The 27,734-nt window shown below is 42.1% G+C and overlaps 1 protein-coding gene across 1 annotated transcript in view; it reads left to right on the top strand.

Moving 5' to 3' along the window:
* WWOX (WW domain containing oxidoreductase) overlaps positions 1-27,734 on the top strand; it is a 1,123,669-nt gene that overhangs the window by 267,767 nt on the left and 828,168 nt on the right. Inside the window, exon 6 of the mRNA XM_064383331.1 lies at positions 24,635-24,723. Coding sequence (XP_064239401.1) covers positions 24,635-24,723 — 89 coding nt within the window. The remainder of the gene's footprint in view (positions 1-24,634; positions 24,724-27,734) is intronic.

Consider the following 27,734-nt stretch of genomic DNA (forward strand, 5'->3'; position numbering starts at 1 on the left):
AAAATCTATCTTGGAGCTGAAGATAAAAAGACTCAAAATGAGTTAGAATGTGAGTTTTTCAGCATCTTACAGCTTCTATGTTAAAGCAAGATTAAAAACATACATTTTACATATCAAATTTTTCAAAAGCTACAAAAGATACCTGTAAGATTTTTAAGAATAACTTAGATTTTCATTGTGTAAATCAACAGCAACAAAAACAGCCTTTTACAAGGTAAAGGGATGTAGACCAGAGGCCCTGAATTTATTTTATTTGATTTTTATGTTTTTGAGCCGGAGTCTCACTCTGTCGCCCAGGCTGGAGTACGGTGGAGCAATCTTGGCTCACTGCACCCTCCACCTCCATGGTTCAAGCAGTTCCCCTGCCTCGGCCTCCCAGGTAGTTGGGATTAAAGGCATCTACCACCAAGCCCGCCTAATTTTTTTTTTTTTTTTAGTAGAGAAATGGGGTTTCATTGTGTTGGCCGGACTGCTCATGGACTCCTGACCTCAGGCAGCCTGCCCACCTGGGCCTCCCAAAGTGCTGGGATTACAGACGTGAGCCACTGTGCCTGGCTGAGCTGAATTTTTTTTTTTTTTTAATTTTGTAGTGACAGGGTCTTGCTATGTTGCCCAGGGTTTTCTTGAACTTGTGGACTCGAGTGATCTTCCCACCTTGGGCTCCCAAAGTGCTGGGAATACGGGTATGAGCCACTGTTCCGGGCCAGGGGAGTTTTAACTTGCAATGATTTTATGAGAAATCCGCATCTGAGAGTCCCAGAAGGTAAAATATTCCTCTTTCTTCTAAAATACTTGACCACTACTGTTCATGTTCTTCTATTAACCCTCCTATATTTGCCAACCCTCAACCTGTTAGAAGCAAGAAATGGGACTCTAGAGTAGATCTTAGCAACACCATGAGATCCAGACCCCTAGCTTACAGCCGAGACCGTGAAGTCCTGTGGGAGGAGGATGGAGAGCAGGAAGTTGCCCAAGGTCACATATAGAGTTAGAGGCGGGGTCTGGATGGGAAGCCGGGCAGGGATGGGAAGCCCGGCTTGGAGACCCCAGGCTGTCTCTCTGCCATCTTGTTGTGAGGCTTCCTGAAGAATGCCTGTCACTCCTGCTGACATCTTACTGTCCAAGTGGGCAAGAGGAATTGGTCAAAACAATTGAATAATAAATGCTTACATTTTCTCTTGGCCCCGAGCCACATCCCTGCTCTCAATCTTGTTTTCAAGGTTGAAGGTTCCTTTAGAAGCTAGTGACCTTGCCCTTCCTGGCCTGTGGATGTCGCTCTCCATCCGTAAGCCTCCCTTCCAGCGACCCAGTTTGCAGCAAACACTATAATTTTATTTTGGGTTTGGATATACTGATTACATTTTAGCTTCTGGTATATTTTCTTACCTGTCACAGCCATTAAATTTATTTTAATAGTTACTCCACTCTCCTGATAGCCACTAAAGGGGGAATTGGATATTGTCTATCAATTGGTTAGTCTGTGAACTAAGGCTGTATCTAATTACAAGGCATTGTATCGGTTCTGATTTATTAACCATTTACTGGGCTTTGGAGAAGGCAGCATTTTTAGTAGTACGGCTGAGCCTGGTTGTAGCTTTCCAGGAGGGCAGGGTGCCCGGAATATCTGATCTTACAGTTATTACTTTGTGTCATATATAATCTTGTTTTTTCCCTGCAACAAATAAATCTTTGGGACTCCTAAGGAAAAAAAAAATGGGAAAGAAAAAAAAAACATTTGTGGTTACAGTATAATAAAAATAAACTGTTTGTCGTGACTGCAGCTGACATTTATCAGCCTGTTTGTGGGTGCTCTTTCTCTCTCTCTATAATACAGAACATAATTTGTCACTTTGTAAATACATTCCAGTCTAAATCCCTGCCAGCATCTGTTAGTGTTTGAAGGATTAATGTGCTACCCTGTGTATGTCTGCACTTCCAGGGAACAGCGTAGCATTTGATTACCGATGCTGGGAGAGCAGGAGGGAAGAAGGTGCATTCTGTGCTTTTTCATACTCTTAGAGTTGTCTCGGCCTTTTTCTGATTTTTCTTGTCTTTGTCCCATTCTGTCTAGGTACCTGGAATTTCATCCTTTGCCAGGATGCTCCTGGTCCCCAGCCTTGCTTTTGTCTGTGATAGGCACAGTTGAAGTCATAGTATGTGATGTGTACTGTGGGTTGAGCTGTGGATGATTCTTTGGGGTCAGTTAAACTTGGACTCAAGTTCTTCTCCATCTAATTTATGAGTTCAAGTTATGTGACTTCCACTTCTTCACTTGTGAGATGAAGATGCTAATACCTACTTCTCGAAGATGTTGAGGATGAAGGGAAAAATCAATGTTAATGCGAAGTGCCCAGTTAAGCACCTGCCAAGAGTAACTGGTGGGTGCGTGTCATCTTGTGACATCGTTAGAGTTTTTGTTTTGTGTTTTTCATTTGTTCTTGCTGGTTAGTGGGTTCTGTTTGTTGAGAAATATTTACATATCTGTAAATCAGGTGCTTGCTAGGGTTCTTGGCACACAGAGTGTCCTGCCAGTAATAAACTGTGTTTCCCAATGAGGCTTGCCACTGAATCTGGGCAACATGGAACATTACTTCAGTAACGACAGTCAGACTCAGATTCCGGCCGGAAGGTCCATACTTGCTGCGCCAGCAGGATCCTGGGATTCCCTGAATGATAGTGTTCCCTGTAGTTCTTTCCACATTCTCAAGTGGCTCCGTGGAGTGCCCACCACCTTTTATCTACTGCTGTCGTTTAGATTAGGAAAAGATTCCCGGATATGGAACAAATGGCCTCATTACTAACTCTTCCGTAAGCAGTCTCTCTATTTCTTGTTTTCATTCTTTTGTTTTTTGTGTATACTTCCGCCTGCCACACCTCCACGGTGCCGGTTCCCCCACCACATTTCTGTGTCTTCATTTGCAGTTCTCTTTTCTCCAGTAAAGAGGAAAGTGTATAATTCTCTTTTCCTTAGAGAAACATTGTTTTGGTTTGGGTTTCTGAAGTACAAATGCATATGAACTGGACGGAAATATTATTCCCATGTGTCAGGTGGCCAAGATGGGGCTTGTGATTAGAAGCTTCTTTTCCTAGATTCTGGAAGTATCACTGGTTGATCAGGGAATATGTCTTTGGGCCCATTGGAAAATATCTATTCTGAGCACCCTAAATGCCCGGGTATTGGCATACATGGGTAATGTCTAGAAACTCTTATTTCAATCTACTGATCATTTTTGGTAAATTCCTAGAGATGTCAAAATGCATTCAAAAGCGTTTCATATTCAAAAAGATACATGGAATGACAGAAACCATTTAATGCTGATATGTACGAAGTGTAATACTGTTAAACTTTTAGATTCTTTAATAGACACATTTTGCAAGGTGAAACGTTTACAGATGCCCCCTCCTTTCCCATCCACACATCCCTCGCTCTTCACGTTCTTTGAGACTGTTATGCTGTTTATTGTATACTTCATCAAATAGTGGGTAATAAAACAACAGATGCTCTCAGGGATGGCACGACATTCTCCGTTTTTCTCATGCATTCATTGGAACCTAAACATAATATTAATTATAAGACTGTTAGACTTCAGGGGCACATACTCTTATTCTAAAACAGTGATCAGCTAACTGTGCTTTTCAGGGCAGAATTCCTGCCCAGTACCTGGTTTTGTAAATAAGTTTTACTGGAACACAGGTACACCCCTTTATGTATATATTGTCTGTGGCCCCTTTTGCTTTCATGCTATGAAAGCTGAGTATTTGGGAGATACTTGCAAACCTAAAATACTATCTGGCCCTTTAGAGAAAAGATTTGCCAATCTCTGTTCTAGAGGACTCGTGGCCATTTGGAAAGAAAAGTCTGTTCCATTAATTGAAAATGAGCAGCTGGTTGGGTTAGTAGTTTCTTTCTACACATATGGAAACGGTTCCTGTCATACTTGACTCAGTTGTCGAACTTGCTTAACCCAAAGCCTGGGGGATGGATGTAGGAGAAAAGTTGAAATTAGCTGCGGTTTTATTCCATCACAATAGTTAGAATTTTAATGGTCTAAATCAAACTTGTTTAACCTGTAGCCTGTGGGCACCTGTGGTCCAGGACAGCTTTGAATGCGACCCAACACAAATTTATAAACTTTCTTAAAACATTGTGAGATTTTTTTTTGCATTTTTTTTAGCTCATCAGCTATCATTAGGGTTAGTGTATTACTATTTGATGTGCAGCCCAGGATAATCATTTTGCAATGTCACCCAGGGAAGCCAAAAGATTGGACACCCCTGGGAATAAAACAGAAAAAAGGTGTAAAAGGCTTTGATTTCATGGACAGAACAACATTTTTATAAGTAAAGTATTTATGGATGTGGCTCCTTGATAATCTCCTGGCTCAAGGATAATTTCCGGGCTGGGGAGGAAGCTGTGGCGGGGAGACAGCAGTTCTGTTTTCCCAGGAGAATCGACTTTTCACTTTGGAGGGAGAACTACCATCCCAGTTCTGCCAGCTTCTAATTACAACTTTCGAGCAGATTTCTCATGATTTTTCAGCCTTTGCTTGATTTGTAAACTAGAAGTAATTGTGTCAACTTAGAAAGGGCTCAGTAGGGTAACATATGGCCATGCCTGTAATCTCCCCTTCCGTGAACAGAGGGTAGGTTCTCAAAAGTCTTTAACATGAGCAAAATGTGTTTTTTAAAATTTATACAGAGAAGAATGTGGTAGGTCCTACATGAGTGATGACAGGTGACACTTAGGTTAACTGGAACAGGTGGCTCTCAGCCACAATTCCCCCACATCCTCTTCTGGGGGATGTTGTGTAGACCTGATACCCCAGAAAGAAGCGTGGCCTCTTAAAATCAGTGCTGTCCTTCAGTTTTCCCGATGTACCAAATGTACCAAAGCCTCTTTTTAAGGTGGTGAAAGCTCTGGATCACCCGATCACACTGCAGATGCTAGAAGCTCTTCCCATAGAGAACATCCATATCCTCAAGCCAAGGAGAACAGGGAAGATGCTGGGTATAAATATTGAAGAGGCAGGGAGAGCGTGCACTGAGGCCAAGCTGCTTTCACATGCATGCCATTGTGAAGTGGCTTCTAATGGACATTTGTAGGGTGGCGTCCCCCCTCACCATGCTAATGCTACCTAGGATGCTCTTTGCAATACATGCAGTCTGTAACTTAGCTGGCTTTTAGCAAAATTGTCCAACGCGATTCATTTGTGCCATTTGGCCACAGGAAAAGAGACTACAGAGCCAACCAGATTCTAACGTGGCCCTGTGCCGCTGCCCCAACCAGCTGGCTGCACATATGCCCTGACAGGATGAGACATCCAGACACTGCTCTGTGTCTCCTGGAAGTGTCAGCTGCTCTCTACCACTCCTCATAGACGCCCTGCCTGCCTTTCTCTGCATTTCTCAGGTTTCCTCTCTCTCCACTTCTTTCTTCTCCTCTCATCCCCTCCCAATCCTCTTTTCTTTCTCAATTCTTTCTTCCTCTATCCTTTTTCCTTTTCTGAAGAGTTGCTTTTCTCATTGAACTTGTGATACATGCACATTAAAAGAAAACCCACCATTAATGTGAAAAATTAGGAATATCGTAGCTAACGTTTGCTCATGACTTACTGTGTGTTAGATATTATTCTGAGTTTACACAGTGAGGTCAGATTTCTCCTCTGTCACAGTAAGTTCCAAAAGATGGTGAATAATATTGCGGTGAATACGCTGAAACCCACACCTTTTGTACTCAGAGGTATCTTTTAAGTATGAAGTAACAGGAAAAAAATGTGGAAAAGAAAGACTCAGGAAAAGCTTTCCATTTAGCTGTCTTGACTAAGTTACTGGAAGACTTACTCCAGAGCATAAAGAGAAGACCCAAAATAGGTTAGAATGAAGGGGTGCACAGCAGCTGGCAGGGTCGGGTATCAGAGGCATAACAAAGAAGGAGGGTCAGCTCACCTGGCCCGTGCTGGCCACACAAATGGACCCACCACCGTACTGGGGGGCTGGACTGATTTCTCATTAATGCCTGGACAAAGCTCAAAGAGGCAAACATTTAAAAGAAATAAAACAACAACAAAAATAAAACAAAAACAAAAAAACAAAAAAAACAAAAAACAAAGAGAAAAAAGAAAAAAAAGAAAAAAAAAAAAGAGGCAAACATTTTCATTTCATACTGTTACCGTACTATTGTGGACCAATTTCTCCAGAAAGGTCTCTATCTGGGGAAGGATTAATAAAAACCATCAGAAATGCAATTAAACACAATTGCTAAAAGCCAACAAATATGTTGCTTGTGGATACAGATATGTATAGCAGTGTGTATAGTGATGGTCTTTCATGTAGGAGTGATAGAGGCGGCACAGTGCCACAATGGAAACCATGAGGTCGGGCGCAGTGGCTCACACCTGTACTCCCAGCACTTTGGGAGACTGAGGTGGGTGGATCACACGAGGCCAGGAGTTTGAGACCAGCCTGGCGAAACTCCATCTCTACTAAAAATACAAAAATTAGCCAGGCGTGGTGGCACGTGTCTGTAGTCCCAGCTACTTGGGAGGCTGAGGCATGAGAATCGCTTAAACTTTGGAGCTGGAGGTTGCAACCAGCCCAGATCACACCACTGCACTCTAGCCTGAGGGACAGAGCACGATCTCTCAAGAAAAAAAAACCGGATCTAGGTGCCAGACAATTTGGGTGCTTATCTTCGCTCCAAAACTTACTATCTTTATAATCTTGGGCAAGTTAACTCATCTCAGCTTCAGTTCCCTGCTTAGCAAGATGGAATGGTGTTACTACCAGCCTCAGAGTTGTTGAATGGGTGAATTCATATATAAATGTTCTTAGAGCAGAGCTCAGAACATAGTAAGGACTGTGTAAGAACTGGCCATCATTAATGTTGGTAATTGGATCAACATCAAGTTGAAAATACCGTTTACACTGGGAAAGGGAAAAAGAAGAGAAATAAGAGAAAGAGGTATGCTGGGGATTTCAATGCTATCTACAACGGTTTCTTCTTGATTTTTTTAAAATGTCATTTTAAATGTTTCCATTCCTATTCTGGCCTGTTTTTAAAGTATATCTTTAATTATTAGAATATAATTGTGGATTCTGTCCTCTTTATGTTTTAATCTTATTATTATGTCTATTTTTTGTCTTTCTCCATATTCAGGGAGAAACATCTAAGTTTCCCTTCCTTATAACTGATTATTTTCCTTGGGATAAATTCTGGTCTTTACCATCTGCCAATGTGATGTGAGTTTTAGTTCCTCTATAAACTTTTAAACTTTAAACTTTTTTTTTAGGCAGAGAGTAATCCATTCTTAACCCCCTTCTGGTTTTTCTCAGCCTATTTTTGTTTTTGTTTTTGTTTTCTATTTCTGTTTCATTGAGATGCACATAAAGTGGAAGAGAGATAGAGAATGTTAAGAGGTCAGCTTGCTCTGAGACTTTGTTGTGATTTTTTTTTTTTACTTTGTCCTTTCTTTTATCACTTGCTTTTATTCTCATTTTTTTATATGCTGCTCTTCATCCTTTAATTAGCATTTACACTAATTATTAGAGTATGTGGCATGATCTTTGATATGCCTAGGTAATTTTTCTCAAGTATATGAGTTACTAAGTTGATATGCACAGTTCCTCAGCATCAATGTCATTGTTTTGCAAGTTTCAGTTGAATGTGACATTGTTGTTCTAAAATTTCTCTGCTTCTACTTCCTAGCTCTCACTCTCTGCAAATAGGTTTAACTTTTTCATTTTTAGATGAAAATCATTTATTTTCAATTTCTAATTTAACTATATCACAGTAAAAAAAAAAAAAAAAAAAAAAAAAGTGATCTTTGTGATGGCCGGAATTTGAAGTATGTTGAAATTGCCTCTGTCTGGCTCATGGTTACTTTCAAGAATGTGTGATTGAAAAGAATGCATATTTTTATGTGTAGTGTTCTATAGCTCTTTTACATGATTTATACTTTCATTGATTTTTTTGCCCATTTGATCTAGATATTCTATTTTGTCTACTTTACTTATTTCTATTATCAATAGTTAAGCTCTTCCACTAAGATTGTTAAATCCACCTATTCTTTCTGTTTATGGCTGTGTTATTTGGAACATGCAGGTTCATGACTGTTATATATTCTTACTTGTTTCTCCCCTCATGCATTATTCATTTTTATCTGTAGTGTTTAGTTTTTTTTTTTTTTTTTTTGCCTAAAATTTCATTTTTATTTATGGTAATATTTGCTCTACTAGCTGCTCTGCTTTTGAAAATTTTCTGATATTTTTCTTTTACCTCTTTTAACCTTTTGATATTTCTGTTTTAATCATGTGTGTTACTGTACGCAAGGATAGCTGCTAGGACAAATATTTTCCGATATTTCGATAGCTTAACAAAATGGTAATTTATTTCCAGCTTCTGTAACAGTGCTTATTGGGCTCTGAATTGGGGCTGGAAGTAGCCATGATCATGTGGGAGATGATGTATGTGGGTGTTTTATGGGCTAGGCCTTGAAGAGGTGTATCTCACTTAGATTTGTATTCCATTGGCCACCTCTAAGTCTCACGGCTATGCCTGATTGTGAAGGAGACTGGGCAATGAATGTAGTTGAGTTCCCTGGAAACTAAGGCACAGGGATCTTGGGAACAGCTGGTAGTCTCTGTACCGGCCTTACATCTGGACACCAAATATGGTTTGCTTCCTTATTCTCACACGGAGAATACATTCACTTTTCTTCCAAAGGCTGGGTCTCAAAATCCCATTTAATTCTTTAATTCTTTGCAAATTCTAGGGTCTCCTTCCTGCTTAACTGTGGTTCCTTATGGCCTTGTGGCATTCAAAAAGGCAGCCTATTTGTGCCTTGAACCCCACTGCTGCCCTGTACAATAGAAGGTGGTGTAGAGACAGCATATTGGCAGCAAAATCACCACTTTCCAAAGAAAAGAATGAGAAACCTGCTGCTCCGTGACAGTCAACGATAGCATCTTGCTGGGCAGGTAAAGAACCTTGTAGTAAGAGAGCATTCTTTATCCAGGGCTTAAATCTGCTCTCTGGAGGGAAGTACCCTGTCCATTATTCTCCATGGTCCCATCTGACCTGGAACTAGAGTAGGGTTACTCTCCTTAGGGGCATTAGCAGCTATCAGCCCACTTCCTGCTGCTGCATGGTTGAGGCTCAGTTTGTTGTTTGTAGCAGTTATAGGCTTTTAAGGTCAGATTGATTTTTTTCACCATATAATTTCTTAATAGTCTTTTTTTTTTTTTTTTTTTTTGAGATGGAGTCTTGCCTTATGGCCCAGGTTGGAGTGCAGTGGCATGATCTGCAACCTCTGTTCTGCTTCCTGGTTTCAAAGGATTCTTTTGCCTCAGCACCACCCCCACAACCACCTGCCGAGTAGCTGGGATAACAGGCACGCATCACCATGCCCGGCTAATTTTTTGTATCTTTAGTAGAGACAGGGTTTTACCATATTGCCCATGCTGGTCTTGAACTCCTGACCTTGTGAGCCACCCACCTCAGTCTCCCAAAGTGCTGGGATTACAGGCGTGAGCCACCATGCTCATCCTTTAATTTTTTAATAATCTTACTGGATTCAGATACATCAGATATATTTGTTTCTAGTTAATTCCCGAGTAGTAGCCACACCAGTCGTTCCTAGACATGAAGCTGAAGTTGCTTTATTTTTCTAATTTGTTATCATCATGCCTCTCTCTAAACTCAGTGGCAACTACCATGAGGCTATCTGGAATAACAAGCTTGGCTTGAAAAGTAGCATCATTAATCTGATAAATGCTCCTGGGCTGAATTATTTGAATTAACTCAAAAGTCGTGATGGCTATTGTCTCTCAAAGACTTTTACAGGCTTGTTTTATGCTTTTTGGACTCCAGACTCGATTGACTTTTTCAACTCCATAATGTCCTAACTTTCATTTCTGCTCGCATACTGGACAATGCTTTTTTCAAAAGCACGTCTCTTTCTTGTAATATCTTAGTGAAAGCAGCATGGAGCAGCCAGCTCACACTGACATCCTGGCTCTTCCCTAGAGCTTCAGACTCCGTAGTTACTAGATCTACCTTTTAAGTTATGGCCGAGTAGTTTTACCAAATGTCTTCCATTGTAAAGACACGGTCCGCATGGGTATCTCTGACTGACAGGTGGCTTTGCCTATTTGGTGAGTAAGATACCCAAGCTCATTTCGTTTAGGGGCTGTATTGTCCCCTAGGAATTTATTATAACTTAAATTTATCTCTTGGAATGTGGAAGTATGGGGGACCCAATTCATATGAGAAACAGCCCAGGAGTTACTTCTTTTCTGCTCAGTGACCATTAATGGAAACATAAATATCCCAATTCAGTGCAGTGTAGGTCAGGAAATGTGGCTTTCTGTCTAGTCAGCCTCTTTTCCCATACTGTGGAAAGGGGAGAACTATTCTGAGGGACAGCTGGTTCTTTCTGTCTGCAGTGTATCTTTTTAATACAGCATAGAACTATTTTTTAAATTCTAGTCTGTTGGTTTCTGCCTTTTAATGTGTGAATTTAAGTTGATTCATGTTTCTTAGGATTACTGATAAATTTGAAATGAATTTTGTATTTCATTTTGTTTCTTCACTACCAAGTTTTTCTTAATATTTTAAAATTTTTCCTGGCATATATATGTGTATTTTTTGATACAGAGTCTCACTGTCGCCGAGGCTGGAGTGCGGTGGCGTGATCTCAGCTGAATCTGACTCCTGAGTTGAAGCAGTCCTGCCTCAGCCTCCCAAGTAGCTGGCATTACAAGTGCATGCCACCAGGCTTGGCTAATTTTTGTATTTTTAGTAGACATGGGGTTTCACCATGTTGGCCAGGCTGGTCTCAAACTCGTGACCTCAAGTGATCTGCCCGCCTTGGCCTCCTAAAATGTGGGGATTATAGGCTTGAGCCATTGTGCCCTGCCATGAGGCATGTTGTTGGATTGATCAAATTTCTTTTTATCTGAGTGATTCCATACATCATTTCTCCTCCCTGTTGCTCATTTGGAAGCTAATGATTCTTTTCTTCCTTCCTTTCTGTCTTTCTGTTTTCTTCTGTCCCTGTCTGTTACTCTTGAAAGTCTAATATACATGTCTAAATTTTTTCTTAGCATATAAAGTTATTTAATGACTATCATTCTAATCAACAAAGCCAGACCATGCGTGATTTAACAGCTCAGTGAAATCCTTCCTCCCATAAAACAAATTTCACTTGTTACTGTTGTTTTAGTTCCTTCTTCAATTCATTTTCGAGTGTGATTTATTTGGTCCTGTAGCTACACCAAATGATGCACAAAATTTGGCTGTAACTTGACTATGATGGCTGTTTTTGTGTTTATAGTGTTTTGAGTCCTCACCTTTCTCTCTCTCTCTCTCTTTTTTTTTTTTCTTTTTTGAGGCAGAGTCTCCCTTTGTTACCCAGGCTGGAGTGCAGTGGCACAATCTCGGCTCACTGCTATCTTCACATTCCGGGTCCAAGTGATTCTCGGGCCTCAGCCTCCAGAATAGCTGGGATTACAGGCATGTGCCACCACACTCAGCTAATTTTTTAAAATTTTTTAGTTTTTTAATAGAGACGAGGGTTTCACTATGTTATCCAGGCTGGTCTCGAACTCCTGACCTCAGGCGATTTGCCTACCTCAGCCTCCCAAAGTACTGGGATTACAGGTGTGAGCCACTGTGTCTGGCTACTTTTCCTGTCTTTACACGTGTTATGGTGGGAACCCATATCTGCAGATACCATTGTAAGCAGGAAACCTTATTTTTTTCTGAGGCACATTAAAGAATATTTTCCAGTGTATCTGTTAAACATCCTGCTTTGCTCCTGCAGATACTCTGACAGAGTTCTCTCTTTAGATTCATCTATAAATTAAAAATAACTGTCGTGGTCATTTCTCAAGCGTAATGATACTGTTACATGTTTACTGCATACTCTGCATTCCAAACACATTTCCATCACGCGCAGTGTGGCCAACTTCCGAGAGGCCAGTTCCTCCTTCGATTCATTTTCAAGTATGATTGTTCAGCCAGACAGCCTGAAGATCCAGGAGAGATGCCTGGGTTTCCAAATAGCTTATGGAATATTGTTGCTGCCAATATGACTAGCCTACTTTTGTTTCTACTTATGGCTTTTCCTTGTGTTTGATTGTATGTTATATAGTCACTCATTCATTTTCTAAATTAAAGCCTGTCCTGAAAATGTGCTCAGTGCTATTCACTGTGCATCAGGTACTGGAGATACAGATATGAAATTGTACGTTTTAATTTACTGTAAATGTCAATGCGAATTATTGGTTGTTTTGCTTTTCTTCATAGTCTCCTGCAGGGTTCTTGGGAATGGAAATTGGTATAATCTTTTTGGAGGACCCTCAGTAAAAATCTATCAAAATTTAAAATGTGGGTATCTCTTGACCTAGTGATTCTACTTCCAGGAATTAATGTTACGGAAAAAGATTATATTTTACTAAGTGTATGTATTCCTTTCAGTGGCAAACAAAACAAACAACCCAGCTGGAAACAACATAAAATAATAATTACAACAGAAACACGAGTAACGTTTATAGGATTTTATTTTTTATTTTATTGTTTTTTCAGACGGAGTTTTGCTCTGTCATCCAGGCTAGAGTGCAGTGGCACGATGGTGTCTCACTACAACCTCTGCCTCCTGGATTCAAGTGATTCTTCTGCTTCAGCCTTCCAGTTAGCTGGCATGGGACATGTCACCATAACCAGCTAATTTTTGTATTTTTGTAGAGATGGGCTTTCACCATCTTGGCCAGGCTGGTCTTGAACTCGTGATCTGCAATGATCCACCTTCCTGGGCCTCCCAAAGTGTTGGGATTACAGGCATGAGCCACCACGCTCGACCGCTTCATGTAGATATTATCCAGCAATTTTCACGGTAACTTCAATAAGGAAGCTCAGGCATACAGAATGTAAGTAAAAAGTTCACAAACCTAGTGAACTATGTGGGGGTGATTTTTAATGAACGATGGAACATTCTTATAGTGGGCTGCACATACTGGTTAAAAAGAATCAGCATAGAGCTCTGTTTAGATATATTCAGTGATGTATTATTGAGGAAAACTGGATTGTGAAGCAACACGTGAACTGCAATAACGTGTTTTTAGGAAAAGTCACACAATGTTTTTACATGTGTAGAAAATACACTCTGGAAGGATTTGAACCAGGCTGTCACTTTTCTTATCTTCGGGCAGTAGGACTCAGGTGATGTTTTCGCTTTATACGTTATCCACTTCTGTATTATTTGTACTTTAATGAACCAATTTTATTTTATTATTTTTTTCTTTTTCATCTTTTTTGAGACAGAGTCTTGCTCTGTAGCCCAGGCTGGAGTGCAGTGGTGCGATCTCAGCTCCCTGAAACTTCTGCCTCCCGGGTCCCGGTTCAAGCAATTCTCCTGCCTTGGCCTCCCAGGTAGCTGGGATTATAGGCACGTGCCACCATGCCCGGGCAATTTTTGTATTTTTTAGTAGAGACAGGATTTAACCATTTTGGCGAAGCTGGCCTTGAACTCCTGACCTCATGATCTTTCTGCCTCAGCCTCCCAGAGTGCTGGGATTACAGGCCTGAGCTGTCAGGCCCGGCCAAACCAGTTTTATTTTTTTACAACTAATGGTAAGTGTAAATAGATGAAGATCACTTAGGATGATCCGAAGTGCCTGTGGCCACACACAGGCAGACAACCTCAGTACTATTGATATTTGGGGACAGAGAATTGTTTGCTATGGAGGCTGTCCTGTGCATTGTAAGATGTCGAGTAGTGTCCCTGGCTTCTGCCCCCTAGATGCCAGTTCACTTTCCAAGAAGTTGCAACAAGCAGAAATTTCTCCAGACATCAGCAGATGTCTGCTAGCAGTTAGATGGCCCGTGGTGGAGAGCCAGAGCCGACTCTGCTCACACTGGGCTATCAGGATGTAGTTCCTTCCAACAGCTGGAACCAAGACCATCTCCCTCCATTTGAGGATCATTCAGACTTCACAAGTCCTTGGTGTGGAATGTAAAAATCCTTTAGACCAGAACAGACAAATCTTGTTTTGGTCTTTTTGTTCAATTTAAACACTATTGACTTGCAGTAATCACCAGGTCCCAAATCTCTGTGTTTGGAGCTACACATCTCTTTCTGAATCAAGGAGGTGGGGGGCACTGATTGTTCTTTTATCACTGACTTCACCAAAGTGGGGAGTTCCAATGCTTAACAAGCTTCATTAAGAACACAGCTAGTAAATATTCAAAATACACAGACTGTTGCTGTTGAGAATGTAATTATGTAGTAAATTAGCTGATGTCCAGTGTGTTGCCTTTTAAGCACATCTTTGAGGTTTTCAGTACTTACATAAGATATAGGGCATGTTTATTAAGAGTCTTCAACTGTGTATAAAACTAGAGCAGTCAAAAGTAATGGTGTCTGCTGAAGGATTCTTTATCATATGAATTTACCTTTAGTCATCTATTATTTATTTCAGCTATTTTATATGCCATTATAATAAATATTATGACAGAGAAAGCTTTTATGCTTCAACTTATTGTACTCCTCTTTACTTACCTGCAATCCTTCAGGAAAATGTAACCACGCTTTACCTATAGTTAACGTAAATCATCACTTACATTAGAATGAAAAATTCACTCTGAAAAAGGGCTCTTTCTTCAATAGCAAGGCATAAATGCACAATCATGTTGACTGCCAACCTCCTGTGTCATTCACTGTCCTTCCTTAAACTGTTTTTAAGCTGCAAAGTGAATATATTGCATCGAGGGAAATTGGAAGGTTTTGGAATTTTTTCACTCTCTTGTTAGTTTCTGGCAAGATAAGCATTTTTTATCCAGATTGCAAAATACTGCCAATTACTGTATAAGCATTTTTAATAGTTTTGCTTTCCATGGCATGTAACTCATCTACCAAATTAAATAAGCTGTTATCTGGTGCAATTTCTCCTTGAATAGACTTACAATTACCTATAGATATTGACACGGTTATTTTATAAATTGAGTTCCAGCAACACAAAGCAAAAATTTTGGCCTGTGTATAATGAGGGAAGAGTTGTCATGATTTTCTTATTAGGGATGTTTGTGTATTTTGGCAGAGGGACGTAGGAAGGGGAACTGGAGCAGGGGAGGGGGGCCTGCAGTGAAGGTTGATAGGGGATGGTTAATTTGAAGGTGAGGAATGGCAAACTCAGCCTCTGTTTTTCAAGACTTCCAAAGGAAAAAAAAAAGCAAAGGAAATCCAGGCCTTTGGTGGGGATCATTTTTGGTGTGGTTCTGTATTTTAAAATGAGGAATCCTTTCCAAGTGTGTTTGCCTCTTAAAAGCAAAGTGGGGCCGGATGCGGTGGCTCACTCCTGTACTCCCAGCACTTTGGGAGGCCGAGGCGGGCAGATCACCTGAGGTTGGGAGTTTGAGACCAGCCTGACCAACATGGAGAAACCCCAGCTCTACTAAAAATACAAAATTAGCCAGGTGTGGTGGTGCATGCCCATAATCCCAGCTACTCAGGAGGCTGAGGCAGGAGAATCGTTTGAACCTGGGAGGCGGAGGTTGTGGTGAGCCAAGATCACACCATTGCCCTGCAGCCTGGGCAACGAGAGCGAAATGCAATCTTAGAAAAAAAAGAAAAGAAAAGAAAAAAGCAAAGTGTCTGATAAAATGTGTTGAGCCAGGGAAGAGACTCTCGAATTCTCCCCTTTCTGGCAAATCCTATCAGAAAGAACATTTATAAGGGAACACTTTTTATTTTTAGGCTTGGTACAGATTGGTAAACTCCCCATCATGCTGACACATGATGCTGATTTGGGTTTGACTAAGATAAAAGAATCACTAGTCAATAAAGCAACTGTGTCCTCATGCATTTTCCAGTGCAGATGGCGCCATCCATCGCCACCATTACCGTCAGTTAAATAATACTAGAAAAATTAGTGTTACGAAGTCCCACAGACGATATTGATGATTTATTAAACCAGTTTAGTTGGATCTCCATTGTAATTCAGTGAATAATGTCACGTCAATACTATGCTCAACACCAGTGTCTCTTGCTGTTGTAAATGTGACAAGTCCTATTTAAGGTTTTAGAACATAAAATGAGCACGGAGAGTATGTAAAGTGGAAGGGTGAGAGACATCAGCATAATGCAATTAAGGCCCATTGGATTAGAATTTGCAGGATGCCATTAGCAGTAAGCTCTGAGTGTAGATTATTGCCGTGGTTACATTTTCTCCTTCAGCAGTAACACTTCTCTTGTAAATTCTAAGTGGGTAAAATAAATATGATATAAAATAGACACAAATAAGAATGTATAGATGATGTTAATTTCTTCAGCGCTTTCCGGTGTTAGGTGTTGAAGAATGTGAGGAGGGGTACAGCACAGTGTGGCAGTCTTGTGCTGGCATGAGCATTGGAACTGGCTGTGTCTCCGTTGGAAACGCGGATCTGTGTCTTACTTTGCCACTTTAACGTCTGTCAGCCTCTGTTTTCTCATCTGTAAAATGGGAAAAATTATAGATGCTTCAAAAGATATTTCCTGTTAAATAAAAGAAAACAAGCATGTCATAGGTGCTGGTTATTTTTGTTGCTTTTATGATCACTAGATGTATGCAAATGAGAGCTTTTTAAATGATTCCAGAAATAAGTTTTTCTGTAAGTGTAAGGGAGGCGTAGATACAGAGCCATCCAATCAGCATCGATTGGTACCTTGAGGTGAGATCACAGAATAGCTAATTTCCTGTAAACAGGAACCCTTGCCTCCGCAGTTGCATATGACAAGTCCCCCAGCTAAAAGAGCATTTCCTCTGGGTATAGTGGAGGCCATGCTCAGCACTTCCATTTAGAGCATCTGGGCTTCTTCCACCTCCAGGCACTGTAGCGAAGTGTTCCTTTTGTTGACCCCCTTAGTGATGATGCTTTCAACACAGTATTACAAAGAGCTGCTGCTTCCTGTGCTAGATGTGTTGAAAGTGTGTGCCAGGGATTCTTTTGTGGGAGGTAAGTGGAGAAAGCAAGGCCCGTGTGCGCCAGATGGGAGTATTTTTGAAGCATGCTCCCTAAGACTCAGCAGCTTGGGCTGCAGACCAACTATTTTGGTTCACTATGGCAAGAAATCGAATAGGAGAGAGAACTCGTCAGTATCCTCCCAGCTAATTCCTAGGTAATTCACAATTAACGAAGATTTTAAGGTAATAATTTGTGGCTTTGAAAACTAGGTTTGATCACTGGACTTACTCCTATCCTGTGTTGTAAAGGCCTACTGCCTTGAGATGTTTCTTCTCCTCCCATTGTTTGTAAGCATGATGTAGGTATGAGGCGTTCCCTTTGAAGTGTTGCAGTGACGGAGAAGAAAAAAGAAAAAGGAGATTTAATCTGTGGGTAATGCATTTACCTTTAGAGGCAGTGTTAATGAATAAGTGAATTTACTCCCGTAAATGTTGTCTCCCTTATTTGGGATTTGGTGTATTGAAGGTGTCAGTGAACTGTGCTAAGGACGAATGCCCCTGTATCCAAGGGAGATGGGAGAAGTGTACCTGGGCTGTGGGTTACCAAGGTTGGGACAGCATGAGGCAGTTACGGATCTGATGATTTCCTCTGGTCTTTGTCTCAGCTGCCGTGAGGGCTTCTAAGGGGCAAGGAGGGTTATGGGAGATGAGAGGACAGGTACATTGTGTGGACATAATGGAATATAGAATAGTGATTGAAGTCTTCCGTTAGTGTGAATCATGGCTCTGCAGTACTATCTGGGTGAAGCTGTCCATGAGCCTTTTGAACATCAGCTTCTCTATCTGTGAACGAGGTGGATGATAATGACTATACCCTGCTAGGTTGCTATAGGGATATATAACTGCCATGGGTGCAAGGACTCACATGGTCATTGTTTTGAGATCGCTTTTATCGGCCAGCGATGACCCATTGAGGCCCAGCCGTGAAGAGCGAAGCATTGCACTCTTCACGGATAAGGCTGAATGGGTCATCACCTATTCAGCGGTCACCTCCACGTTGTATGATCATGACAATGATAAAACAGTACGCGATCATTATTAGGATCTAGGGTTATAAACTACTGATCAGATGTCATGTTCTGCTCCAAGTGCTTTACATATATTACCTCACTTCTCAATAAGGCAGGTGCTGTTGTTCTCACTTTATAGAGGAACAAACTAAATACACAAGAAGCAGTAATTTGCCCAGCCCATAACCACCCCCTGAAAAAAAACAAAACAAGGGAGACCCACAGTTACTAATAGGCATTATTGGAAAACAGTGAGCATCACGTTTTAGCAGTCACCTTCAAAATAATGTTAGCAGCATATGTTGAGAGCCCATTGTGTGGCTCATACTTTATACACACGATATCTAATCCTCACTGGAACCATACAAGGCAATCCTATTATGCTCATTCATAGCTAAGGCAACTGAAGCCCAGAACATTCAGATAGCTTCCCTGAAGTCACGTCAGTGTCTTGGCCATGCTGGGCTGTGGTTCCAGGGCAACCTGGCTCTGGTGTCTTAGCTGCAGATGATAGTATCTCCCCATTTCTCTGTTTAAATACCACCCCCACCCATATGGTTTCTTTGGATTCAGGTAGTATCATGTCAGAGTCACACATGGCTAATTTATAGTCAAAAAATGATACTAGAGATCACTGTTGAATAACAACAAGAAACCCCTTTGATTCTACACTTACAGGGGCTTGAGTCACTAAGACAGGTTTTAGAAGTTAATAAAGACTAGATCAAGAAGACTTGTATTGAAGGTGTCAGTGAACTGTGCTACCGATGAGTGCCCCTGTATCCGAGGGAAGCGGGAGACCTGTACCTGGGTTATTTGATTGTGTCTTTCTGGCTGAGCCCTGGGTGTCGGGAGCGGGTGGGCTTCTGAGCTACCTAGAAGTTGCCTGATGCTTCACGTGTGGGATGCTACCTGTGTGGCTCTGTTTTAAAATGATAGTAGAGTCTGTATACATAATTTAAAATACATTAACATTTCTGTTTTGCCTGAGATGAGCTTATACTGGTGTGATCAGGAGGAAGAATGAGGATTTGGGGAAGGCAAATTCTGAGAGCCGTTTTACAGCATTTCAGGATGGAGTGATCTCAGTATGAACCTCTTTCTGTTAAATAAACGTGGGAGGGTAGATGATTGGATGGATGGATGAATGGATAGGTAGATGGGAAGATAGATGGATAGACATATAGGTAGGAAGGGAAGGAGAGATATATGGAAGGCTAGCAGTTTATTTTACAGTGGTGAGAGTTTTTTTTCCTTTTCACTCTCACAGTCTTGCTCTGTTGCCCAGGCTGGAGCGCAGTGGTGCGATAACGTCTCACTGCAGCCTCGACCTCCCAGGTTCAAGTGGGCCTCTTGCCTCAGCCTCCTGAGTAGCAGGTGCACACCACTATGCCCAGCCGGTGGGATTTTAGATGCTTTTTTATATGGCCCATATTCATGTGTCTTAGTGACCTTTTCCTATAGTGGATGTGAGTATGAAACAGGAGGTGGCCTGAAACAAGCCCAGGGAGGTAGATGGGGACCATGTCATGGACTGAGCTAATTATTCTTGTTCCTCACTATCTGTTTTTCTTTCTCTTCTTTCTGGGCACATGACATGTTGCACCTTCTAGAAGCTAGACACAGCCACATGACTTTGTCAATGAAATGTGAGCAGATGTGACATCAGTCACTGCCAAGTGGAAGCCTTTGAGATGCCACGTGCAGCTCACCACCTTCCCTTCCACATGCCATAGAAGCTGGCGATGTTACAGACAACAGAGGCTCCATCCATCTGGGCGCTGGCTGGCCATGAGGAGCTGGGCCCGCTGACCTGTGGTGGGTGTGAAGTGTGAGCGAGTCAATTCCGAGTTGTTTTCAGTCATGGAGATTTGAGGGTTGTTCCTTACTGAAGCACATCCTGATTGATGCAGAGGATCTTGTGAGCCTTGCTAAGGAAATCAGACCACACCTTATTGGCCACTCTGATGTACTACAGGGGGTTTTGTTGGTTTGTTTTGTCAATGCAGAGAGCAGGCTTTGGCCAAACAAGGCCTGAACTTTTCATGTTCTAGATGGGATGTGCTAATTCTAACACTTCTAAATAAAAGTCATGGTTTGCTTGGTGGTGATGGTATAGTTCTGTGTCTTGAATGTGGTGATGGTTATATGAATCCATACACAGGATAAAATGTCATAGAATTGTGCACAAAAATACAGCAAACAAGAAAATAAACGCATCTCAATTTGTATTAGTTTGTTCTCACGCTGCTATATAAACATACCTGAGAATGTGTAATTTATCAAAAAAACAGTTTTAATTGGCTTATGGTTCTGTGGGCTGTACAGGCTTCTGCTTCTAAGTAGGCCTCAGGAAGCTTCCAATCATAGCAGGTGAAGGGGAATCAGGTACATCTTACTTAGTGGGAGCAGGAGGAAGAGAGAGGGAAAGTGCTACACTGTTTTTAAAAAGCAGATTTCAGCTGGGCATGGTGCCTCATGCCTGTAATCCCAGCACTTTGGGAGGTCAATGCGGGCAGATCACAAGGTCAAGAGATGGAGACCATTCTGGCTAACATTGTGAAACCCCGTCTCTATTAAAAATACAAAAATTAGCTGGGCGTGCTGGCGCATGCCTGTAGTTCCAGCTAGTCAGGAGGCTCAGGCAGGAGAATTGCTTGAACCTGGGAGGTGGAGGTTGCAGTGAACCGAGATTACACCACTGCACTCCAACTTGGCAACAGAGTGATACTCTGTCTCAAAAAAAAAAAAAAAAAAAGCCCTCAGCCCACCTCTATCAGAAGACAGCACTAGGTGGATGGTGCTAAACCGTTTTTTAACCAACCCCATGATCCAGTCGCCTCCCATCAGGCCCCACGTCTAATATTGGGGGTTACAGTTGAACATAAGATTTGGGTTAGAGACACAGAGCCGAACCACAGCAGGTGACAACCCAGTAATGACTGTGGTCTAGTGAATTGTGCCGTGCTGACGTTGATCTCGAGGTTTTGCTAATGCACTGTCTGTATGTGGGATATATATATGGGGGAAGCTGTATGATGGGGATAGGGGTGTTCTGTATACCTGTTTGGCCATGTTTTGTGAAGCTCTAATTAGTTTCAAATAAAAGTTAACAACAAAAATATCATGAGTTAAACCAAGAAAGTGAACTGTGGTCAGTTGCAGATTCACTGCCAGACCTGGCAGGAAATCTCACCTTGGTGGATCGCGTGTGTTGTCTTCACCTAACAATCAGCACTTCGCCTTTGAAAAATGGGTTCTGTTTGCAATCTGTCAGCCGTTACCTTCTTACTTAGAGCGTGTTCCACTACAAACATTTCTATAAAGCTACTAAGTTAGACAATCGAAAGTGCAAACCCCCTAACACGTATGTAAACACATAAACACACCCTAATTTAAAAGCTGCATTTTCCATCCCCTGGACTTCGTGTATTACCTATACTTTCTCTCCGTTTCTCAGGATTGGTAGCAGAAATGGGAAACCTGATACCTAGGGCAAGAGAATTACCTGAATAATAGCGTGTGGACTTGAGTCACTATCCCCAGGAGCCTAGTAACCCACAGCTTGTGGATTAGTCTGTTGAACTACTTGATGGCTTGTGACCCCTTTTTCCCTTAGAGGTATATGTTCTGATTTTTTCTTACTGGTAGTGGCAGCTCTGTGCTTTATTTTGAAGGGAAGGGGGAGAAAACTGACCAGTTGTATGTTACTTATATAGAAGAATGTATGCGCTGTGCTATCATTTTTGTTGAAATATTGCTTTGGGGTCACCATCTGGGAATGTTCTTCCTGTTTTATGGAGGAAATGGACATGCATTTTTATATGTAGCTTGCATATCCCTTGGGGTTTCCATTGGAGGCTTTGCTGAACAGAACAGTTTCTTTACCACCCCCTCTGCAATACAATGAATGGCTGCCTTTCCCCTTGTGATACATTCACATTTCTGTAAGATTCTGCAGTGTGGCAGTGAGTGTCATGCTCCGAGTAAAAGGAGGTAGGGAGCAGAGGACTTGGAATGAAGATGAAAAGTCACTTTGTTTGCTGACTCCGAATGCCGAGTTAAGTAGTTGTGTTGATGAGGCATGAGCATCTCTGGGGCATTGACACATATTGCACATGGAAAAGATTTTTAATCCTTGAATAAGTATCAGTTACTCAGCCTGTGGGGTTCTGCTCCTCATCGGGAGGTCTACACCTCGCACAGGGTTAGGGTCAAGTGCCTTTACTGTTAGTGGTGGCAGTCTCCTTCCTTATAGAGGAAGAGACTCACCTTGGCAGATTGAGTCTCTTGTCCTCACCTAACAGTAGACCGTTCACCCCTCAAAAATGGGTTCCATCTGCAATGTTAGCCATTACCTACTTGGAGTAAGCTTGGCATGACCTAAAGCATTTTTAGAAAAAATGGTTAGATTTAATTCAGTATAAATTACCTTATGAAAACCAAATTTTAAAAGCCACAAGTGTTGATTGTTTTAAAGTAACATGCTGCCATTCTTGATTGCTAGAGCTTTTGTTAGTACTTTGGATGCAATTAAAACTATGTGCTATCACATGTGAGAAGCTTAATAAATTCTATCACTAAATATATATATATATATAAAATATATATATATATCTAAATCTATATCTTTATCTATCTATCTATCTATCTATCTATCTATCTATCTATCTATGAAGGAGTGACACGGCCTCACCCTTCAGCTCTATTATTCCCTGAACTTAGGAAATTGACAACCCACATACCCACATGTTGGCATTTTCCCCTTTTCCTAGATAAGGTTAATGTTTCTCCTTCTCCTTCCAAAATCTGCACATTTGGGCATCTGCCACTGTTGCCCAAGACCAGGAATTTAAATCTCTGTTGGCCAGTTTGCCTCTGCCACAGATGTGCTGTGGGGGTTTGGGAATTTAATGAAATCACTTTCTACCACCTTCCCTTAAAGCTGGGCTTTGTTAGCAGACATGACTTGGATTCTTTAGGATCCGTCCCTCAACAATCTGGTCTGATGCGGCCTTCAGGGAGCATCTTTGGACATGATTGCCATCCCTTTATCCACTGTGCTGGCCTGTAACCCACACTGAATGCCATTTATTGTCAAGTGGCATCGGGGCAAGACTTGGGCACAAGAGACATCTTCTCTGCTAGTTAAGTTAATGAAATACCTTCTCTTCCAGACAGGATGTTAGGTGCTTATGAACCTGTATCCTTAAAAGCTATGAGTAGATCACTAATACTCATCTTTTACAGATTGGGAAACTGAGGCTCGGCACTGTTAAACGGTCTAGAGTGAGTGCGCTTCCTAGCCGTCACTGCCTGATATTTATTGCTCAAAGCTTAGGCCTTGGATTAGAGCCCAGGACTTGGCGGCCAAGATAAACCAGCTGCAGATACACTGAACATCTCAGCCCAGCTCCTGTCCTTTCCATCCCTGAACAGGACACTCAGCAGTGGCATTTGCATCCCCCTTCATTGCCTTAGAGATATCATGTTATTCTCCTTAATCTTACTTAAGCATCACAGTCTAGACTAGAATTCCCAAGTCAACAGTTAGTTTTATGGGACTCTTATTTGAATAGGCAGGTGGCCCTGTGTTCTTGGCTTCTTGTCCTTTTGAGGAGCTAGGTTGAAGAAGTGATAGTTTTTAATCTTGCACGGCAAAGTGTACCCAGATTTAAAAGTTTGGAGTGGCCCATACACATTAGGCGGGTGGGAGGGGCAACGCGGAGATCTGTCCTTCTGGAATGATGCCATAAAGAACATGGCCAGTGGAACACAACGGCTTCAAATCCTGTCCTCTCCAGTTCTCCTGTTTTTTTTTTTTTTGCCAGGAGGGAAGTTAGGCTTCTGCATCGGATTGACCTGGGGGTCAGTTCTTGTCCCCTGTTTCTTACTTCTGTGATCTCTTGTAAGATGCTGCATTGTCAAATGAGGAAAACACTGTGTTTGAGTTGTTATGAGCCTTAAGTGAGATGATATGCAAATGCCCAGCCCGTGGTTGGCTCTCAATACCCAGTAGCCGTTATGACCATTATTATTCCTATCATCGGCATGTGCTCCTCCTGTTTACAGAGTTGTCTGGGTTTACTAAGCCAGGGTTCTCTTTGGGATCTAGGTCCGTCGGAGTCCGTTGGCATAAGCGAGTCCTTCTGCTTTTGTACTTGCTGTAAAGGAGTTGTCTTTGATTCTTGATGCAGGTTTAGTGGAGATACTTCAGAACCTGGATGGCAGCTTTTGAAAATAGGATCCTGTCCACTGTGTCTTTGCATCATCCAGGCCCCGTTGTGTGTTTCCCTTTCCTTACAGCTTTTTAGGATGCAGACTGGGAGGAGGTAACGTTAGCCCGAAGCGCCTTTGCAGCCCCTTTTGTGCAGTTGAGTGAAACACGGCACGACACCCCCCCAATCCCACACCTTGTAGGTTTAGCAGAATCCCAGCCTCACATCCTCCCCCAACTTGGCAGTAAAAGCCCTGTTTCCATTCATTCCGATGATTTATATTCTCTCTGGGTGTCTAATATTAAACGGGGGAATTCCGACATGTTCCATAACACATTTACTGTAACTTGAAACCATGAACTAAACTTGCTATTATTTATCATCTCTTTTTATTTTCTCTCATTCCAGCATAAAGCCAAGGTAGAAGCAATGACCCTGGACCTCGCTCTGCTCCGTAGCGTGCAGCATTTTGCTGAGGCGTTCAAGGCCAAGAATGTGTGAGTGTTCCAGCAGAGGGTTATAGATCATCATTTCTTGCTATTGTAATGTCTTTATCAGATGAACACAACTGGGAGAACGCAAGGCTGTTGTGTTGGCTTGGCGTCCAAACCAGAGGCTCATTTATATTGGCCCTGTTAGGGTGAACCATATTTTCTTGACTCACAGTCACCCTCATTATGAGATGTGTCATCAATCTAATAACAGCTTCCCAGATACGAAAAGAAAAGATGCTATTAAAGCACTTGTAAAAGTGGCTAATAAAAGCCAGGCAGTGGTGAGATGCATCCAGATTATAAGGTTTTTGCAGTACATTTCAGAATCGAGGAAAAGTGTATCTTAATTGCATTCAGTAACAAGGAAACTCAGTTATCTAGTATGGGTGGGATGTTGAGAATCCAAGCACCAAAGATACCTACAGTTTCCAAAGCCCTCGATGATTTGATGTGGTACATGGATGTGGTTCCGAAAACAGGGACTCACATTCCTTTTTTTTTCAGTCTTTCGAAATTCCAGTTGGAGAAAGCCTCAAATAGGGGCTAACATATCTTGATGCTTTCACATGCTAGCATCCCTTTCTAACAGAAATTTGTAGGGGAGAGTGGGGAGAAGCAGAAGGGGGTGGTGAGAGAGAGAGAGAGACCACAAACAGACGGGAGGTCTCAAACCCTGAAACCCTGAGCAAAGGAGAGCGATCATGGCAAGCTAGAGTAATTACAATACTTAGTTTCTAAGTGTTTATTTTTACTCATAGTTAGGGCAAGCAATCCTGGTTTCCCGTTGAACATAGAGGTTTGAATTTCGTTAATAAATAACTTCATTTAATTTTTTTCAGTGACTTGATTCAAACCCAAGGATTAAGTTAATAATAGCACAGGTGGTGCCAAGGATAAGATAATTACACAAGAGGCACCAGAACCACTGAATGTGGAGAACTCTCATAAATGACAAGCTGCCTTTGGGTTTGGCACTGTGGGAACATTAGTTCTTCAGTGTTCCAAGCAGATGAGGGATGTGAGGGAAAGGATCTTAGACGATGTATTCAAATGGCCCTGTCGGGAGCTGACCCCGCAATGCTGTCTCCTGTCCAGTCCTTCTTGTATCCCCTTGAATTTGTCACTCTACTTTTTTCTCTTTTTTTCAAGGTAGAGTCTTGCTCTGTCACCCAGGCTGGATGGAGAGTGCAGTGGCACAGTCTTGGCTTACTGCAAACTCTGCCTCCTGGGCTCAAGCAATTCTCCTGTCTCGGCCTCCCTAGTAGCTGTGAATAAAGGTGCCCACAATTTATGCCTGGCTAATTTTTGTATTTTTAATAGAGCTGGGGTTTCTCCATATTGGTCAGGCTGGTTTTGAACTCCTGACCTCAGTTAGTCCACCCGCCTCCACCTCCCTAAGTGCTGGGATTATAGACGTGAGCCACTGCACCCAGTCACCCTACTTTATTAGACTTAAAAAGTTTGCTCTCGGCCAGACGCGATGGCTCATGCCTGTAATCCCAGAACTTGGGGAGGCAGAGGCAGACAGATAACCTGAGGTCAGGAGTTTGAGACCAGCCTGGGTGACATGGTGAAACCCCGTCTCTACAAAAAATATAAAAATTAGCCAGGTGTGGTGGCACATGCCTGTAATCCCAGCTGCTTGGGAGGCTGAGGCAGGAGAATCACTTGAACCTAGGAGGTTGCAGTGAGCCGAGGCTGAACCATTGCACTCCAATCTGAGTAATAAGAGCAAAACTCCATCTTTAAAAAAAAAAAAAAAGCTGACTCTCGAAGGCTCTTGCTGGGTTAAGCAAGTGTCCCAAGTCCTTGAGGTCTGCCATCAAGTCAGAGTCTTAGTGAGAGTTGCACCATCCCCTCAGTGCACACCCCAGGCTGACTTGTAGGAACAGTGAGACAACATCCCCCAGCCAGCCAGATCTGAGAGGGCCCGCCTGTTGTCCTTTGCAGTGCTAGGCTGTTAGTAGCTGCTGTCCCTCGCCAGAACCATCAGGGCATTTCAAGCCAGTCTACAACTAGCATCCAAGACCCTTGTTCCCTGATTCCTTCATCATTCATTTATCCTCCGTTCCTTCACTTCACACAAGTTTCATGAGCCCCTCTAAAGCCCCAGGCATTCTTCTGGGCTCTGGGAAGAGAGTGGTGGTCCTGGAAGCCACCAGTAACCTCACACAAGCTTTACCCTCAGTTGTCAGCAATTATAGATGGCTAACTCCTCAAGCATCTGTCTGTGGTTGTTGAGGAGGGAATAATAATGACCAGAACAATGGCAGAGGTAGCAGCTCATTTATTGAGGGCTTGTGATGGGCCATTCATGGAAAATACTTTGGATTAGATGCTGTTAATATCTCTACTATACAGATTAGGAAAATGAGTCTAGAGAGGATACATAATTTATCCAAGGCATGTGCTGATTTAGCTTCTCCAGGGCTCCAACTTCACCACCATACTACACTGTCTTTCATTTTATTTTATTTTATTATTTTATTTTATTTATTTATTTTTTGAGACAGGGTCTTGCTCCGTTGCCCAGGGTGGAGTGCAATGGCATGATCTTGGCTCACTGCAGCCTCTGGACCCCCGGGTTCAAGTGATTCTTGTGCCTCAGCCTCCAGAATAGCTGGGGTTACAGGTGTGTGCCACCACACCCAGCTAATTTTTGTATTTTTTGTAGAGACGAGGTTTCACCATGTTGGCCAGGCTGGTCTCAAACTCCTGACCTCAAGTGATCCACCCACCTCAGCCTCCCAAACTGCTGGAATTACAGGCATGAGCCACTGTGCCCGGCCCTGTCTTTCATTTTAAATGTGATAGAAACAGACTCAGAGAATGTGAGTGACTTTTGCAGGGTCACTTTGCAGGTTGGTGACAGGCATAGGATTTCATTCCCCGATACCATGCGAGAGCTCACATTCACTGCCTCTGAATGACTTTCTCCAGTGCCTCCGTCAGAATGTGCTGGAAGCAAGCAGCTTTGCTGAAGAGAGCCAACTGTTACATAATAGGATCATCTT

Source organism: Aotus nancymaae, unplaced genomic scaffold (assembly GCF_030222135.1).
Source record: "Aotus nancymaae isolate 86718 unplaced genomic scaffold, 86718_ANA_hifiasm-v0.15.2.pri h1tg000030l, whole genome shotgun sequence".
Classification (NCBI taxonomy): Eukaryota; Metazoa; Chordata; class Mammalia; order Primates; family Aotidae; genus Aotus; species Aotus nancymaae.